Genomic DNA, 20,679 nt, shown 5'->3' with positions numbered 1-20,679 from the left:
GTCATACTAAGTTACCCTAATGATGTTCTTTTAGAAAATAAAATAAAATAAAATAAAATAAAATAAAATAAAATAAAATAAAAAAATAAAAAAATAAAAAATAAAAAAATAAAAAAATAAAAAAATAAAAAAAATAAAAAAATAAAAAAATAAAAAAATAAAATAAAATAAAAAAATAAAATAAAATAAAAAAATAAAATAAAATAAAATAAAATAAAATAAAATAAAATAAAATAAAATAAAATAAAATAAAATAAAATAAAATAAAATAAAATAAAATAAAATAAAACAAAACTCCAGGAATATTTTCTGGCCTATTACTGAAGACAGTCTAGATTTCTTGTAGGTCAGGAGTGCTTCTCCTCAGATGTTAGATACGCTAATTCACCTCTGAGTTGACTACACAGTGAAATTCATGCATATGCATGGCAAGCCCAAAGCACCAAAGAGCACCATCTCTATCATACATTCACTGTGCAATTTGTCTGTGGTCACCCATAATGCCAAATATATAGAAATTTCCTGAGCAAGAATTAAAAATTGTCTTGACAAAATCTATGAGCACAAAAAGTCAACTTAGATATATGTAAAACCTAATTCAACAAAGCACTGTGCCAGCTAAACATACGAAAATAAATAAAAGAGACAGTAATACACAGACTCCATTTTGACTCCACATTGCTTGCAATTCCCCCTTTCTTTAAAATTTAATCCTAATATGCAGTTTGAAAGAGTTCCAATAGTTGGTTTTACTTACTAGCCTACTATTGTCATAGATGCCCCTTCTATCTCTGGGTATCTATCTGAGTTTAGTACACTGCTGTGTTGAGGGAAAAAAAAAAGTTTAAAACAAAACCCTATTATTTTCATGGGCTTCTATAAATGAAGCTATTTTTAAAACAAAATATTATTAGTGCTGTTGCTTGAAGCAAGAAAATCAAAGACCTTAAAAATGTTAAGTTTTCTTGTCTGCTAACTCACACATAGAGATAAAATAGATAATTTTAAAGATGAAATTTAATACAAAAAAAATAGAGACATCCATGATGAAATTTCTGTGCCAGGATATGAAAGAGAAACTAATAAGATTGCCAAAATAAGTTTTTACAAACTAATGGAATGTTGTCTCACATTATTTAGTCTAACATGACAGAAGTTCTCTTATGTATGTTGACACTGTATTTCCTATTATATCTTTTAAAAAAATCTTTATTCTACAAAGTAAGTTGGTAGCCAATTCTTCTGTTGTTGAGAAGGTTAAGGTTCCTATTTTTCTTTGATTTTTTTTTCCATTAGTATACAAACACATCCGCAGTCTACCTTCTTTCTTCCCTTTTCCTTCCCTAAAATTTTAATGTTGCTTCAATAAAATGGTATCTACGGGATAATACATAATCTACCTATTCTCCATTCGAGCCTCCATAAAGTATTTCCAACCAGGTTTTACTTCAGGTTTGCAAGTGTGACTGCGTGAACATTAATCCATGCTGTAAGTGGAAACAAAGTACTGTGAAAGGGCAAAGTAATACATAAAAATGAAGGAGAGTTATTTTCCAAGAGATGAGAATATTAAGGAAAACTACAAGGAAAGTGTCAAGGGATCAAACCCTAAAGAAACAAAAACATGATCTCAAAGATGAAATAGCAATAATAAATATTTATATTACAATAACAGGAAGAGAATTGTACTCTAGACATAAGGATTTTCTTTAAACTTTGACTTTAGTTCCCTACTTCATTCTGCATCATGCAGAATTTGAAAAATTGTCCTAAATACTTTGAAAATTATTTCAAGCTCTTCAGAAAAACTGAAAAATAAGATACCTTAGGCCTCAACTATTTCTCTACTTTGTTGCTTCTATAGGGACTCCCTCTCCATGCAACTGGGGTCCTTGCTGGTGCCCCAACTGGGGGACTCTGGTATTATGCTTGCCAAAACACAACATGTATCCTAAGTTAGCTGCCTAATTTAATCTTCAAAGGCATGACTGTGCAAAATAACAAAATAACCACTCCCAGCCTCAGAGCTGAATGCATTTCCAAATACTGTGCTTTAGAAATAAAAGACAATAAATCCAGATTTTAAGTATAAAAACTGCAATGTAGCAAGACTGAGAAAGAGGCCATGGTTAAATGAGAAAGTAAAACAGTGATCTACTGAGATGATGTGTAAGTGCAGTGGGACACAGAAAGCATTTCATAATTTGCTTAGGAAAACAACTGTTGAATAAAAACAAGCAAACAAACAAACAAGACATGATTTTCTGCTTTGAAAGCTCTTGAGATCAGACAGTGGTACTTTTTCCTTCCCTATTTCAATTTCTTTTTATTGCTGGTTTTATTGCTTCAAGTATATATAAATAACTGTATCTTCTGGTATCTGAGTAGCTTTGGAAAAAAATACATTGTGGTATCTAATTGGACTATTGTCCAGTGCAGTCTGCTGATCAAATGCAGCACCTCTTTTCAGAGAGCAGCCTTACAAAAAACAAAAAAAAACAAAAACAAACAAACAAAAAAAAAAAACAGAAAGTGACCATAAGAAACAGGCAAATCCTACACCTCTTAATTGCCAAGAAGAGGTTGCTGCATGTCAGAAAAATGAGTCATTGCATCTGTATGATAGGTTAAAGGCCTGTGCCAGCTATCTACATTAATATCTAAACATTTCTTTTAACCTCAGCGCTGACCAAGAACTCTGCAGGAGTAACATCATGTCAGAATTAAATAGGTCCCTGAAATTCGTTTTGAATCTGCTACGTCATGCATTTCTCCTGGTTCTTTCATTATGAGAGAGTAAATGAAAGCAACTGAGCAGTAATTCCAGAAATAAAATCCTATCAGTCTTTCTCATTAATTTACCTTTTTTCTTAGTGCCCATTTTTCAGTGCCTTTTCATCTAGAAGCCTCTCTAGGTCTTTGACCATATTTTTAATAGCTTTGCACTGCTTCTGTTTTTGCTATGTGCATCAAGGTGGCCAGAGATAACCAGGACTTAACACAAATAAATTGTGAGACTGCAATCAGAAAATGATTTTGTAACAGATGATTCTCTTTACCATTCTTAACATTTTGTTTGTTTTTATAACTGCTGCATCTACATACCTTTTCCCTGAGTTAGTCATAATGACACTTTGGGCTTGGTTCTCAGTAGAACATACAGACACTAGTCACTGTAACTTGTGTTACCTCGTTTTACAATTTGAAGATAAGCAAGGTGAACTAGGGAGCACAAAAGAAGCACTGCAGCATAGTTTAAAAACCTCTAGCATTTGTACTTTGAAGGAAATGGTTATATGATATCAGTATACTTCTAGAATATGAAAGGGAATTCAGTTTTCAGGAGATGCCTCTAATGTGTGAGATAGAGGGCTCAAGTCACCTCACAAGTGTTGATACTGGCAGAAGTTGTAAGAACAATGAATAAGGAGGACAGCAAGCCCTTACGTCCTATTTTGTAGCACAGAAGTTTATGACCACCATGAGCAAGAGACTGTGATCTAGACCATCTTGCTTGTATATTCATAACTTTTATAGACTCCAACAGCATGCCCAAAAGATTAAAAATCAATCGTTCATATCCTCAGGTTATCTGTTTCCTGTAGTGGTATGCTTATTGCTCTACTCCACAGCTTAATTAACTCTCCTCTAAGATCAGCTTTCATCTTATTTGCTTCGTCTTTGCATCAACGAGTTTGGGCTTAGAAGGGAGATATTGTTTGGGGTTTACCTGTCCATAGATGTTCAAATATATCACTGAAGGCCTGTCTTTGAAAGTTTTCCTCAGAGGAATTAAACCAGAGAACACTGGAGTCATGGCTACCATGACTGCTGGTTTCCCCAGATATAACTTATTTCCCCTCATCCAGAAGCTTTGTCTAGACAGAATTTGAACATTATTCTGAGATTTCTGGACATAGGTTCTATGGTGCATGCATTGTGCAGACGATCTGCACATGTGCAATAAACCCACAGCTTCAATGAAATAACCATACAGATGAATTACACATGTAATTACAGATGAATAACCACACCATCTCAATTAAGAGAGTAGATCCCAAAGACTAAGGAAACTTTAGATCAAGTCTTAAATGTATTGTGACTGTAAGAATTTATTATTATTACTACTACTATACACTTTGCATAACAGTTTTAGAAAAAGTACTTGTATGTATAAGGATAAATACATAAAAGTTTCTATTTGTATGGGTTAAACCTCAAAATGACAAAATATTTTTTAGGCAATAAGGATCTGATATAGTATGCATAGTAGCCAGCAGAAGGAAACATACATGTAAGTTTAATGCTACTCTTCTCTACTAGGAGATTACAACATATTATAAAGAGAATGTACTTTTGAAAATTTGGACACATTAAATGGTTCTTGATGCTTGTTTAAAATGAAAGAGAAATACAAAAATTGACCACGCAAAACAAAGCCAAATATTTAGCAACTCCTGACATGTCTTTATCATCACAAAGCGTGCTGAATTATTTGGTTTCCAAAAGCAGTAGTATGTTTTAATGTAAAGCATCAATATATGCACATACTCCATGCTATGATGACAAACATTTCCAGCTGCAATGTATTTTTTTGCCATTGGAAACCTTGAAGGTATTGTTTCTCACAAATGAAAATTAGTGGAATGATTTCTGCTCTCTGAACAGTTTTCCCCACTCAATTTCAAACACCAGTTTGAACACCACTGGTATATAAGCAAAACAACAGATGTATTCTGAGCTTCTAAATACAACTCATGAAACAAGACCTTCACATGAAATGAAATGTATTAGTATTGATGTAAGTTGGTAATAAGAGAACCTAATAATAATCAGATCCAAATCCACATGAAGATTTTTAAACTCATAAAAGAAACCTTCACAAAAAATCATCCTGGAGTTTTATTCTTTCCCATTACAGCTGGGTATTTCAGTAACACTGAAGCACAGAACAACAACAACAACAAAAAAAAAAACAAATCCCAAATTAGGCACTAATTGATTATAAAATATTAGTATCAGACATTTTACAATTGATTACTACAGAACACTGAAAATTGATAGTGACAACTACTTTATAAAGCACTACAAAAACGGAAAAAAAGTGCAAGCTTTCTTTTAGGTAGGTAATTGTAAGAAGGAATACTGAACAGTTCCTAAATTCATTTTGCATGCATTTTCTGATGAAGGAGCATTCCATTACTTTTATTACTTCGTAATATTTCAAGTGCTGACATAAAAGTCCACAGTGAATCTTACTGCTATGGACTACGATTACAACTTGATAGCTAAGGACAGAAAAATCATCTATAAGCACCATCTTCAACAACCCTCCTAATTTTGTCAAAAGGCAATCTTTTTAAGTATCAGATTTGCAGGAATATTGTGAAGGAAAAGGCCAAAGAAAAATAAAATAAATGCTCATAAACAATTTCTCATTAATGGGACAGCACATTAACATCCCACTGTCTTAGTCACAAGTTGTACACTCTAACAGCAATGCTTTTCTAGATCAGACTTCACATTCGTAATTCCTTCCTATGCCCAACTTTTTGAAGAAAAACTTACTGACATTTAGAAGGTGGTACAGCTGAGTGTGCCTTCGATGACTAGCAAGATGGAAAAAAATACAGAAAGCTAGAGCCCGTTGTCTTGCCTATATACATATATATCCTAACTGATAATCTCATTGCAGAAGTGGAAAGTAGGACATTCCTGATCACTGAAAAACTCATCATGCTGACTGATTATCCAGTGAATCCTCTTGCCCCCACAGGCCACTGAGAATCTGAACAAGATTAAGGGAGCAGGTACAACATGAGTAGGCTTAGGACTTAGTAAATTAACTGAAATCCATCTGCATCATTCTAGAGTTTAACTCCACATTTACATTAAAAAAGGCATATCACAGATTTTGAATGGGAAAAAATGTTCTGAGATGTGTTCTACTAATAAATAAAAAGGTTCTGTTTAGGCTTCCCTTATTTCAAGTTTGCTTTAATCTTCTACAAAACATATATTATGTACCAAGAAAAAAAAATACACTAAAAAATAAAGAAAAAAAAAATCTCTTTTAGACTTCTATAGACAGTTTTATTTTGTTTTGTTTTTCCTTAAGCACAGCACATTTCAAGTTTAGAAGTTTCGCTACACAAAATTTAAATACTTTACGGGTATCTTAAAACCTTAATAAGCGATAATGCTAACATGGCTAACGTTGGTACTGCAGCATACGTTCTTGCCATCTGCATCCATATCTTCCATTCACATTAACAGAAGTTACTTATAAACTGAGAAAGAATACAATTAGAGGGTACCGTTTTCCTCTAGCTGTGTATCCATAACTTCCACCAAAATTTATGGAAGAAACACATTAAAACCAAGGAAAGAGAAGTCCCTCACAGCACATGTAAAACATGATGCACAGTGCTTTTCCTTCCCAATGTAATGAAACAGCTAGCAACAAAGAAGCTTCACTTTTTTCCTTTAATGTATTAAATTGTGGAGCATATGAAAATCTCAGAAACTTACATATTTTCACCCCTTTTTTTAAGCACATGAAAGTCCAAATTATTTTCTCAACAAGCTCAATTAAGCTATGACTAAGCAATTTCCTTTTTAGTACCTTGTAGAGTGTAAGTGGGATCACAATGGCATAGCTGTACAATAATTGGACTAATCAAAGGTATATAATGTTAGCATTGTGAATGAAGTAGTGCTGCTCATTAACCTATTACAAAAGAATTACTGTAAATTCAGCCTACGTGCAGCATCACTTCCTGTGCAAACAAACACAGATAATGCAACAAGCTTGAAACACTGCCAAGCTGGCAGACTGGCAGCACAAATTATGCAAAGAAACAGAAAACCTTCAGTAGATTCAATAGAGCTTGGAGCATAAGAATGATTAAGTGTTTCTGTATACAACTACAAATCACAGTAATGAATCAGACTAAGATTTCCATTAAGAGACTTAACTGCACCAGCTGGCCTTCTTCAGCAGCGTTATAATGTAAAATGATGACATCCTAAAAGTGTTTGCAACTTTCACACAACGTGCCCAAAGCAAATCCTTTGTTTTACTTCATTTCTTTTGGGAGACCTTTTTTGTAATCATCATAAAAATATGCTGCAGCACCTAAAGATACAGAAAAGCCACAAAGCTGTACTGCTCCTTATTCTCTGTTTTTTGTTTTTGTTTTTTTGTTAGTTTGTTTTTGTTTTTGTTTCTTATTTAAAAGAAAGTAAGGGTGTTCCAGGTTGTAATTTAAAAATAAAGCAAAAAGAAACAAACAAAAAAACACCACAGTATCTTCCCCACCAGTTCTAAGACTCTTTGAAAACTGTTCGGTTCACTTCAGGGAACTACAGACTTGCAATTTCAGCTTTTTTATTTATTTTTAAATCAGAAACTTAATAGGCCTAAACTCAACACCCCCCCCCCCCCCCATTTTTAATTTCATATATTAATGGAAGAGTAAGGTGCTAACAAAGGAATCAGTACATATGAATGAAATAGCAAAAATATTACGTCTTCAGAGAAAAGTCTAAAAGTCTCTAACAAACATTCTCTTCATCACTCAATGCATACGTGGTTCCACAAGGGGCACAGAGAAAGCCTCCAGTGAGAATATTTACTGAAAAAGTACCATTGTCATTATACACTGTTCAAATACAGTAGATTTTATTTAAATCATGGTGTACTGATCTACAAGACCTCTTAGTATTTTCAGAAAGATTGATTCTCATCTGACAAACTGAACCTTTAAACAATTCTTAAACTATTTTTTTTTTGCAAATGAAACAATGCTATTCTGTGTGTTGCAACTACCTCTCAAGCCTACATGGCATTTTCAGCTTTTTGTATTTTTTCACTTAACATATAATCAAACATATGGGAAACATTTGTGAGCAACCTCAAAATATAAATTGTATTTCTAACCAAGAAGATTATTCCTGAGAATAAGACCTATCCTTTGAGATCCTAGAGCCTAAAAATTTTTGAGAATGACCTAAAAAGATCTAGATGTTACTGTGGATTAACTCCCATTTTCAAAAGTGATAAAAGCCTCACTGAAAGTTAATAATATGCTCCTACCCTGAAAATCTGGCATTCATTAATTGTTAACTCCATATTCTGATGTTCTGGAAATCTATTATACATATTATATGAACAGAACATACATATGATATGAACATACATATGATATGAACAGAAAAAAAAGAAGCATATATGTGGGTACAGATATATTTATATTTACATGTGCATGTATGTGTGTGTGCATAACATATGCATATGCATGCCTCTATGTGTGTGCATTCTTCTTACAGAATGGGCGTCTCTCATATTTGGAATTACTCACTTTTTATGCCTGGGGACACAATCACCTCAGCCACGCAGTAGCACAGCATGGAATCAGAAGAGGTTCTGCTTTCATTTTTGCAGTAGAATCAGTGTTACAGTTCTGTAGCATTTGAAATTTACTCTGGGCTTCTGTCACATCATCCATCACAGGGAAAGGTTAACCAATCTCATGCTTCAGGGCCCAACACTCATCACTTCAAAGCTGAGACAGAACATTTTCCTCATGTTACAACATTAAGGTGAACGCAGCTAGGGAAGATGAACTTCATATAAAGAAGCATTTAGATCAAATTTTCATCTTTCCCATTTCCCATATTCTTCCAAAACACTGTAAGAGGGCAGGAATCCAAGGCAAGATAATGGACGAGATGACCAATGCTTTGAACCAAATCAGAAATTGGAAATGTCATTTAACTCAAAAGCCTAAAGGAAGTTTTCATAAGATCAAGTGTTGGCACAAAAACTATGAGACTATGCAACTAGCTTGCCTTAGTAAATTAGATTAAGTGCTAAAACTTTTTTTTTTTTTTTTTTTTTTTTTTTTTTTTACCATTATTAGCTTCAGTGTTATAATAAAGTGATGTTCTTTCACACGTTTGTAGTGAAGTCATGTGGTAACTTAAAGACTACACCAACAGGCAGGAATATTAGAAGCTTCTGCTAATCACTGAATGCAGGTCCTACTCCCCACAAACTTGGGGGCTAGGGAATAGTTCTTCCTAAAACTAACTTCACTCTTTAGAACAAAGTAACAAGTAACAACAGAGGTAGCATTTTACCCAAATAGCACTCATCACTCTCTCCTTAATTTTTAAAATAATAAATTTTGTATCATTGGGCCCTCTATACTGCTCATCACCTACCAAGCTCCACGTTTTATAGATGTTCAGTCCACACACTTCTCTGGAACATGCCTTGTAAAGCTCTATTTCAAGAAGAGCAGTTATAATTTTTTGCTTTAACTTCATTGAATGCTTGCTTTTTATGACTCTCTGTCCATGACTAGTGAATTGTCAGGACTCTTGACTATAAACTGACCAAGCTTCTAGAACAACTTGGGTCGAATGCAAAATTTCCATTTTGGTACTTTGCAGGTAGGACAGAGGTCACTTTGGGAAGGAAAATATTGCACAGAAAACCTACTAAAACAGCTGTGTACTGTGGTTGTTCATTCTACCTTCAGGAAGATCCTTAAGTTTTATATTCAATAGCCATCTAATCTTCTTTTACAAGCTAATACATAATTCTTATCCCTTTACACACTCTTCAAGATGTCCATTTCTTGTCAATTTTGTTCCAAAGATCCAAAAAGCTGCACACCTCTATGGCAGGGCAATCCTAGTCGTCTTTTACACACCCTCCCTATGTTATTAAAATGATGTTTGCATAGGCTGCTATCATAAAAAAGCAAAAAAAATATATAAAAACAAGATAAAGAAGGAACTGTAAATGAGTGCAATGCATAATATGCAAAGAGAAAGAAAATAAATCATAAAAAAAAATGTTACTCAAGGAATGAGCCCTTATTTCTAAGTATTTCCCTAGAGATTCCCTATACATAATAGATGTTAAAAAAGTACTGGAACTAGAATACCTGAATTGTGTTACAGCTGTTTCCTGCTCTTGAAATCTAAGAAGTGTTTGGTAAGAAATTGAATAGAAAGAGAAAATGTACACAAGTAATAACTGTGGGTCTTTCTGCATTTTAGTTCCATTTTAACAAGCCATGGATGTGACATGGCAGAGAACTGCAATCTATTTATCCTATTGCATGGAACTGTCATGCTGATCTGCATTTTACAAACAAATCCATAAAAAGCACTGCAGAACCTTCATAATCGAGGGTGGAAGGGGATGCATAATGTATGGTTGGGAATTCACAAAACAAAGATCTACATTTCCCTAGCAAAATGGCACATTCATTTAATGCACTGACAAATTTAATGCATCCAAGCATTGATGAAGTTAAATTATCCAGTCAAATTTATCCAGCATATTTCTTTAACTTACAGAGGAAGAGAAAGAGATTCTGTTTGATCAGATTCTACTAGGATCAATCAGTGCAAGAATAGTCAATAGGTTAGGTATAACACATCAAGACACTGGTATTTACCAGGAAAATACTTTTGGTTGAAAACTTACAATTTTCTGTATTTCCAGAGCTATATAAAAATGTGTTTCTAAATGTTATTGAACAAGTCATCACTTCACCAGTTTCTTCTAGCAAACAGTCAATTCTTGGAATGGACTGTATAATGACTCATTCTCAACTGAATTAACCTCACTTGGAAATTGTCTCCTGCAGCTGATTTGAGATAAAAGCAAGGAGGAACACTTGAAGCAAACTTTTTCTTTTTTCTTGTATAAGCATTAGGCTTAAATATTTTTGTTTTGATAAATATGCAGTACCAAAAAGAATTTCAGTGAAAGAAATTCAGTTGAATACAAGCTAAAACCACAGGCACTCTCCCATGTATATTGTTATATTTAAATTTGCTACTGAGAGGCTATTGTCCCATTTTTCATGTTTTCTAGAGTCCTGCTCTTTACCTGCAGCTAACTTGCTTGCTTACAAGCAAGCACCAAGACACTGCATAGTTTAACACAACAGCCTGTGATTCATGGGATATTATTCTTAAGAGAAAATTGTGATGTGTCCTGTCATATTTCAATTATCCATTTTAAATCTATTTAACAAACTATTTATCAGGATCTGCAAAGTTACAATAGTTTGCTGCTAGACTAACTCTTCCACTTTTCCAAGCCCAGTTAGCTATCAGCTTTTCATGGTCTTAATGAGCTGCAGTATCACTTTCTTTGTTCAAAGGAGCAACCACAAGTACATGAAGATTTAAGGGTTTACCTTTACCACCTGCTGCTCTGAGTATATAGAGAGCACATACTCCATTGTAGGTATTCAATAATATCCATTACCACCTACTGCCCCCTTATTTTGACTCCTTTTTATTTCCCGTCCAACTCTCTTCTGGTTTAATATTAAAGTAACTTGTTTCCCCTTCCCCAAGATCACAGGGCTAAACTCATTGTTCCCAGCTTTCTCAGTATAGCAGAATCAAATAATTATATCTCCTGAAAGTGAAGCGATTGAAAACTAAAACAAGTAGGCAAATTTCTATTACTATGATGAATATCCCACTCGTAACCATAACATTCACACCACTGTATTCACCATATTGGCAATATTGCATTATGATATTCTACAAGCTGTGTTTGTAACTGAATGAGGTATGCTCCAAAGCATTTCATTATTATACGTACAGACATTTTATAGATTCTTTCCCCATAAAGCCTACCATTTAAACAATAAAGATAAATGTGAAAGCATAAAGGGATGGTAAAGCCATCATTTAGGCAAAGAAGAAAAGTTAACATCAATCTCCAGCATTTCAAAGAATCAATGAAAAATTCTATTTCACATCAGACTTTGATTTGCTTCTTACACATTCTAACACAGGCAGCTACTTTTTTCCCACAGCAATCCACATGGAAGCATTTAGATGAATAATATTAATATGTATCCTGCATGTTTTCCCGTTTAAAACACTTTTTTTTTTTTTTTCTCCACAGGGCACAGCTAAGAACACAACACATACAGAACACAACTTCCAACAAAGTCATGTCCAGCAGATATGCAAATGCAATTACCTGCTGCCAACAAACACCTGGCATCTCTAATCATGCCTCAATGATTTCTAAAGCTGTGATACTGCAAACTACACTCATGACCAATGACATACAACACTTATTTTGACCTTTTTGTCAAATAATGTTCAGTATTTACAGTACAGGAAGCTCTTGCATCAGGATTTTGTGGCTTTGTAGAAGCTCGCTAGAAGAGGACTTGCCATCTTAGCAGAAAAGGAAACAAGCCCTGCGTTCAACACCTCAAGATTGAGGGGAAACATTATCTCTGCTGCCATATAAATTGAAGAAATAGCAAACCATAGGCTTGTCTGACCCCCAACACCATGAAAAGAACAGTGAGATAGAGTGGCTGGTTTTGAAACCCTGCAAAGGCAAGCATACTGCAGCAAACATCTTCTCCCACTCATGTAAGATAAGGAAAGTGATTCTGCAGGGCCATACTGAAACTTTCTGTCACACTTTCAAATGCATAATCAAGAGAGGGAGAATGCCTGTAGAAAAATATCGTGGTGAGCTGCAAAGTCAGAACTGCAATTTGAGAATTAGCAAATGTTGAGAAGACTATCAATTTCCAGTTTGTGTATCAAGGTTTCACTATTTTTAATATTTTCAATTCAAATACTTGCTCTTCTGCTAAGTTTACAAGCAAAATTGCTTCTGTTGTCAGCCTTACTAAAAATAATATATTTTACATCTTGACTTGTTAAGAATGATTAAAGCTCAATTGCAAAAAAGTTAAAACATGAAATTGTAATTCTTGCACTTAATTTGTGACATTTCATTAAAATAATCATTAAATATTTAAGAACTTGCTTTAAGTAATCTCCCCCATTTGAATTAAATATAAATGAAGATTATATAAAGCATAATTACGAGCAATTTTTAAAGTAAAATATAGGCATTTGATTTAAAAATAGTTCTCCCTCTGCATATTATCATGAAACTATTTGTGTGATTAAATACTCTTAACAACAAGAAGGAAAGTAAGTATATGTATCTGTTCTACTATCAGAATTAGAAAACAAGGAATCTAAAGGCACCCTTTAGAAAAAAAAAAAAAAAAGCTAAGCCTTACTTAAGTGCATAAGCTTCTCAGTATTTTGGTATGTCTGCCTTTTTCCTTCAGAGATACTGTAGCAACAAAAGCACTGTTACTAGGTCACACCAGGTGATGTTCAACAGTCTCTGCCTTTATCAGGAAACAGCCTTTCAGCATCCCATACAGACATCATTTCAACCCAAAACTGCTCAGACAGTTTAAACTGTTTAAAGAGGATCATGGCAGAAGTTGAATATTCTGATATACTGGAAGGAAAAATGTCTCACCTTAGGCATCTTCAAGTAAATAGACTTTATTAAAAATACTTTTTAGAAATTATTTTAGAAATGTTGTGACTATTCTATTTAATACAGCAAATCTAATAAAAGTGTTGAACTACAGCTAGAGAAATACTCTTTGACAAACTTTGAAATTGAAGCAAAGCAGCACAGCAGCATGATTCAGAATGCCACAATAACCTCCTGAGCTCACCAAAGCTTGTGACCTCAAAAGAGATTTTCTGAATGGTTGCAGTCTTCTGCATCAACACCACTTCAGTCAGTGACAACAGCTATCTATTCACAGAAAAATCACTTACCACTTCCTAAAAAAGAGAGGGAGGCAGTAAGTTTCTACACGTTCAGATCTGTCTTGACAGGGTGACGGAAGAAGTATCCTGAAACATAACTTGGAAGTCCCATTGAGATCTACAGAAAAACACTCACTGTCATCCCCAAATTCTACAAGCATTTCCAGCTTTAGTGCCAAATTTAGCGCACTGATTGATGTGCTCTTCCGATGTCCAGAACTACTAACATATTAACAGTACAAACTGTTACAAGAAAAGTTACTTCCTGAGCAAATATCAAGAGGTCTTCTCATTCTCTTCCTCACACAGCTTCAAGTTTCCACAGCTGTAGCAAAACATGCTTCCTAGAACTGGGGTGCAACTTACAGAGCAAAGCTAATCACCAGGAGACACCAGTTTCTCAAGCTGCCACTTACATGCACTGACGTCCTTCATCCCCTTCCCATCACACTGCAGAACAAGTATACCTGAATCATGCAACAGAGCACAGTCTAACACCAACTGAAATACTTCTGAAACCACAGGTTGAGTCAGTACTGAGTATTGTCAGATTAATTAAACCAGTTGGACCATGCCACATCATATCGCTAACATCCTTCCAGATGGCCGGGATATCTACTACTCATCACATGCTTCACTGTGATACTCTCAGCAAGCTATACATGGTTACAATCATTTGGAAATTGTGCTGTAAAGACTTAAAAAATGACCAAACAAAAAAATGGGACAGCACAGTCAGATAAATTTATTCAATAGTAGAATATCCAAGCGTAAGCATATTTACTGCAAGCCATTTTTTTAATAAAACAACAAAAATTACTAATGTGAATTTGCCATTTGATACAATTATCAACCTCCCCTGATTATCAACCTCTCTGTCTATGTTATTACCTTAAAGAGTGACAAAATTATTTTACAGAAATTTCTGAACAAAGAAATATTGCTGCTTCAAAACAGTGCTTTTAATAATGGAAAATTTAACTTTTAACTAAGTCAGAGAGTTTCAACTCGATGACTCTTCAGAATAATCTATTCAGTTATATCAGTGTATCTCAGGCTTCTATCCCAGAGGTAGCCCAAAGGTGCTCACAAACCTTTCACTTGCCTTGGAGGTACGCAGTTTCCTCTTCCCTGACTTTCTCTTGAGCATAACCTATGCCACTGTACCAGTTCACATGTTTAAAACTAATTTTCCAGTGTAGGTTTCTTGAGAATAACTTCTGGAACATCTACATAGCAAATATGACCAAATGGAAATCTATTGGCATAGTGCCTATAAAGAGTTCTCAGTAATCCATGAAAAAAGACTCAACTATTTTCCAGGAGACACCCCCACGTGCTTAAAAAAATAATTAAATCAGATATTATTTAAATTATCGAATCTTTGAAGAATACCACATGCACACACACAGAGGAAGTGAAGTGGTAAAAGAAAATTATTGGGATGAAATTTTGTGAAGGTTTACTCCCATTAAATCATATACACACAGTGGATATGTTAGAAATGGACAAAGGTAGATAAAACAACCTGGTGGCTGATAATATAACATGTCTCATTCAGCTTTTACCTAAACATATAACTGAGTTGACCAATCCTTTGGGAAACTGAAAAGAAAAAAAAGAAAAAAAAAGCAGGTGGCTACGTTGACAATCAATATGCAAATTGTAGGTATTAGTTAACGGATAAAACAAAAGTTAAGGCCAAAGAAGTTAACAGAGGAAAAAAGACTAGCAGACAAGACTGCTTGTGAATACGCTACTCATATTCTTGTGCCACCACACTACAAAAAAGTCAAAGACTGCATTAGAAAGAAGACACAAAGCAATTGATTTCTCCTTGAGGCTAATACCCTGCGAGAACAGGGATATCTACATTTGGAAATCCTTGGCCTGGCTTGCCTGCTTGACAAGTAGGCAGAGAATTGCTTAACCTAGCTTACAAGACTAGACGTGCAGTGCTTATTACAAGGGTTAATCATCAAGTTGTCATTTCAAAGTTTCCCATTATGTGATTGTGCTATATTCAGAGAGGCTTTGCCCTGTAAAATATTACCTTTCAAAAAGAGTGCCAGGGACTGTGGGAGGAATAATACAGGTATGAAGGCAGATGTCAATACATTTATTAATTTAACCACCGTATGCAGTGTCATCTAGAGTAAAAAGTTTTCAGTCTTTACCTGCTGCTTGTATACTTAAAGTGGAGGTGCCATTTTTTCCACTGTTTTCAATGATGTGTCTAATATCTCCTCAGAAATTTTGAACAATTGTGTTGTCTTCTCACAATCTACACTGACATATTCCCAGCAGTTCACATGCAGCTGAAATTAGACTACCTGGCTTTCTCTGATAATAATTGTTTCAACTTATTATACATAATACCTTATCAAACCAAAATGACTAGCTCTACCCTGAGATTATTTGATAGAAACAGCATAGCTCTGCAAATAAGTTTTTGTTAATTATCTGCAGCTACAGATCTAGGATAATTTAAACTTTTAATTTCACTATGTACTATCTTGCTCATTTGAAAAAGCTATAGACAGGTGTATTTAAACATAACTAGCCACAAGGAAGAACATTCCTTATATCATTCACAATGAGGTACTGGCTCTCTAAAAAGTTCAAAATTATCTTTTTACATTACACAAGAAAGACGCTGTTTTCCTTAGCTCTTTTCAGCCCCTACTGAGCAAGAAACTTTATCAAATATTTAGTTCAATCATGATACTGAAGTTTAGTGATACTAAGGCTCTATCCTTTCTACTGTGCTGTTTCCCACAATGAAGCACGAAAAAAATGAACAATTCCAAGTCAAAAATGCAACTTCACTTCACCTCCTGAGCAAACAATAATCTCATGATTCAACTAAGGGTATCGTTCAGGCCTCCTACCTATACATTATCTACCCCACATAAAACCAGAGAAGTGCAAAAAATTTGCCACACTGAGACCTACATAAATAGAGGATCTGGAACTGTTCTTTCCCTTCACCACCACCACCTCCACTTCCCCCCACCCCCGCAAAAAAAAAAAAAGAAAAGGTAAGAATGAAAATAATCTGCATTCTGATTCTGGAAAAACTATTGTATGTTCCTTATATTTAATAAGTCCAATGCAAAACAAGAATGCATAGAAGAAAAAAAGGCACACTATATAAAAGTTTAACAGACAGTTTTGAATTCTCTAGCCTCATATAAGAAGTGAAAAAGTCAAAACAATGCATAGCAGCAGGGCATTACCACAATCACAATATTTATTTGGTACTGCACAGTTAGTATTTCCTTAAATATAGTTGCATCAGCAGCTTGTGATGTTTAAATATGTACGCCCTCTAGCTTACCAGCCTATTAAAAAAATCAAATATTAAACAATCTAATCAAATTATGCATACATAATTACTTATAAAAATCCACTGCTTATATGTTGTTAAATAACTAAACTAATTATAGTATACTTATGGTTTACAGTCAGTCATGAACACTGTTAAAAATGTCTATAGGATTAACTTTTAAAGTATTTACCTGTGTGTAAGCCTTCGGTGACTAATGCAAACAGCAGTTTGTTGATCCTGCGCAACACAGACCTTATGGCGACTACATTTCATCTTTAAACATGGATCTTTAGCCGGATCTAAAGCTAAAAATAATTTTAGAAAATTGTTAACAATTATCTAGAAGCATGCAATTAAAAAAAGAAATACAGCACACACAAAACCCACCAAGTACATGGGGGAGGGCTGGCTTGATGTTTGTACAGGTAGCCAAAAGGAACGGCTCTGATCTTCATCAGGATAAAATGCAGCATATTCAATAATAAGGCAAAATGAAACTGTACAAAATTCCTTAACAAGGAAAACAGATCTTCATGAACCATGCATATTCCTGTATGCTCTCATACAATACCACTGCTATTTATTCATAAAAATACTAAGTATCCTACACAACTCTCTCCTTATCAGGGTTTGTAACAAAGGCAAAGGCTGGTGGTTTTCACTACAGCTAAAAACACTCTTGATATTAGAATTTGCTGAAGACTTTTAGGAATCCTGCACATCCATTTTGTCATTCAAAGCACTAATGTCTAAACGAAAATGCTTTGAATTGGATTCTGTTGCCTTCAGTTCTCCATTTCAGTGACATCACTTCTAAACAGAATTAGGTTTGTGGTTGTTATAGTTCTAAAGCTGTAACACATCTGAAATGACAATAAAACAATATGCCAAAAAGATGGGCAAATGGCATTTATCAGGAGTTTGGAACATTTGTTCATTCAGATGTTGGCTGCTACACCTCCCACATACAAAATCTTTGTAAAAGCTGTAAACCAGAATGCTAGTTAAAAAAAGCATACTTCTCAATCCTTTTCATGTCATTTCTACCATGAAATAACATGTACGAACCAACATTGTATAGTAATAATTCAGTGAGACACAAATAGTAATATGCTGGTCCATTGCAAATTAACACAGAGAAGAGGAAAAGCATCCATTGACTAAGTTTAGCTGCTGTGTAGCTAATAAAATTACTCACCGCCATGTTCTTTTTTAACAATTGCCACTTTCTCACTGTAATCCCCAAATACTGGTATTTCTACCGTAAAAGTAGTTTCTCTTTCCTGCTAACTAAGATACAGCTGGGTTTTTCCAACTAAGCATTCTTAATAGGTAAATAATGACAATATCTGAATTTACTCAGAAATTATAACTCAGATGAGATTCAAATAAAAGAAAAAGTATATTAAAATATGCGGATGAGTGATTTGTATGAGTATGCCAAGTCATGCTCCTGACACTGATCAACTCAAAGTCTGAATCAGCATTTTCTAACTCCTGAAGAGGTCTTATACACAATGTAAAAAGCACTGTTAGAAGAATAGAGGAAAGGTAACCGAGAAGGAGGGAAATCCAAAAGCCTAAAAGCAACAGAAAATGAGACACATGTAATAGGGAAGAAATAGTAAAACCAAGAAAGTAAGAAAGAAAATTAGAAAGAAAATAAAGATAGGGTAGGAGTACAAATATGACAACAGCATCAGAGATCTCAGGATGTAGCCCTCTGTAAAAATAAATTCTGCCTGCAATATTCTAGCTTTCTTATTTCTGTTTCTTTTGTAGCTCAGTCTTTGCTCTTTAATACACCCTCAGCTTTGAACTACACTTTAAACTACAAATACTAATTTCTGGGAATAAAAAAGTCAAACACTCCTTTTCATTACTTAGTGTTAAATTTGCATAGCTTATTTCTTGACTAATCAAGTCTACATGACAATACAGTAGATTCTAAAATTTCAGCCAATATTCACTCTCACCAGAAAAAAACAACTTTTCCCTTCTTTGATCACCACAGTGTTTTCAGGTAGATCTAAATATTCCCAAACTATTTTTTTTATTCCTATGGATATCCTTCTCTTACATGGAAGGCCTTCCCCATGTCACCCCACTTTGGTTTTATTTTATTTGGATTAAACACAAAACCAAAACAAACAAACAAAAACCTAAGAAACTATATACCAAACCCTAGCTTAAAGAAAGAGTACTGAAAACCCTAAATGGCCAATTTCAAAATCAAGTAAAAAAGCTGTAAACAACTAATATTCAGTTATACTGTGTTCACCTTCACTTAAGCAGATTACTGTCCAGCCTTCAGTTATTTTTCAGAAATGCTTTCCCCTTGTTTTTCACATTTGTTTATAAAATGTGTATTTGCATACATATTTTCTGAAAGGAAAGTTATATTCTTGTGTTCTTCATGATCAAAAGTAAACTTTTAACCACAACTTCATTTGAACTGCTAAGTGATATTAATATAAGGCTGACAAAGCATGCACCCAGAAAACAAGACCAGCCTGACAGTTAGTTACAGTTTTGACATGTAATTTTTTGGGGGCTAAGCAGGATTAAATACAGTTTAAATGGTGAATTTTTCATTCTTATTTCCTTCTTAACAATGTATTCAGCTGTACAAAATATATACTTTATGTTATTAACAAAATAGAAATGTGATGAAATCATTAATATAACAGTAATTCAGTGCAGATTGAAAAGAAAGATTTCTTTAATTACAGCTTAAGACATACAGGTAGATAGATGCATTCCTATTCCAGGTATTTTATTTCTGCTGCAAAACAGCCAGAAATACACAATGAGCCATCCAGCTGTAGTTAATAACTCTGATTACAACAACTCTAAACCAGTGGGAAGGAAATGCAGCAATAAATGACTAGAATGACTGAACTAGAATAATAGAATTGGAGTTCAAATTAACGAAAGCATACTCAGTATCCTTCTCCAACGTACTTTGGGTTTTAACATCCGTGGAAAATACTTTCTCTGCTTTAAGTCAAGCAGAATGTAATGTCTCTCCCTAATGAACATGAACAAATTATTATTTAATGTACTGCTCAAGCGCCTCTTCCTAGAATGCTCTCAGATGGAGACACTACAGTAGCAATACCTGAATATGACACCAACATAGTTTCAGGTAAATATTTTGTAAAACTGCATAGGTTTTTGAAATAAAAACACATTAGCAAGAAGAAATCTGGAATCATACAAGGATGCTGAGTCCAGTATCAAGTAGAAAATGTGTTTCAGGAAAAGGGATGAATGGGGGTGATCATGCAAGTGTTCTTTAAATCAAACGTGATTTAAATGGTTATTTCTTTTCCTGAGTTCTTGGGACTCTGAAGATATATTTTGATAATTCTATCAAAATTTATCAAGCTGTAACATGTCTTTCTGGCAATGCTAAAGGCAGAACCCAACTTTATAACCAAGAGATGATACTATCACTTGGCCTTTATGACAACATAAAGATGGTTATCAAATTAGGGAAGAAGACCTCAAATTTATTGTTGAAATCAAAATGATTTTATTCCTAGGGGGAAAAAAAACAAAACAAACAAACAAACAAAACACAAAAACAAACAAACAAAAAACCACCATTTTAAGTTGGAAGTCCCAAAGATCTAACCAGGAGATCAAATTAGAAAATGGCCTTGACCACATAAGTGACAACACAG

At 34.2% G+C, this 20,679-nt stretch overlaps 1 protein-coding gene across 10 annotated transcripts in view; it reads right to left on the bottom strand.

Annotated features, from left to right (window-relative positions):
- SPOCK3 (SPARC (osteonectin), cwcv and kazal like domains proteoglycan 3) overlaps positions 1-20,679 on the bottom strand; it is a 318,573-nt gene that overhangs the window by 92,696 nt on the left and 205,198 nt on the right. For 9 of the 10 annotated variants that reach the window (XM_080591794.1, XM_080591793.1, XM_080591796.1 and 6 more), the window contains one exon: positions 17,181-17,295. The exons of the other annotated variant lie outside the window; for it this stretch is intronic. In XM_080591794.1, coding sequence (XP_080447920.1) covers positions 17,181-17,295 — 115 coding nt within the window. The remainder of the gene's footprint in view (positions 1-17,180; positions 17,296-20,679) is intronic. 10 annotated transcript variants of the gene reach the window in all.

This window comes from Anser brachyrhynchus (genome assembly GCF_964034855.1).
Source record: "Anser brachyrhynchus genome assembly, chromosome: 4".
Taxonomy (NCBI): Eukaryota; Metazoa; Chordata; class Aves; order Anseriformes; family Anatidae; genus Anser; species Anser brachyrhynchus.
The sequence above is the reverse complement of the archived record's forward strand: the minus strand, read 5'-3'. Positions and strand labels throughout refer to the sequence as shown.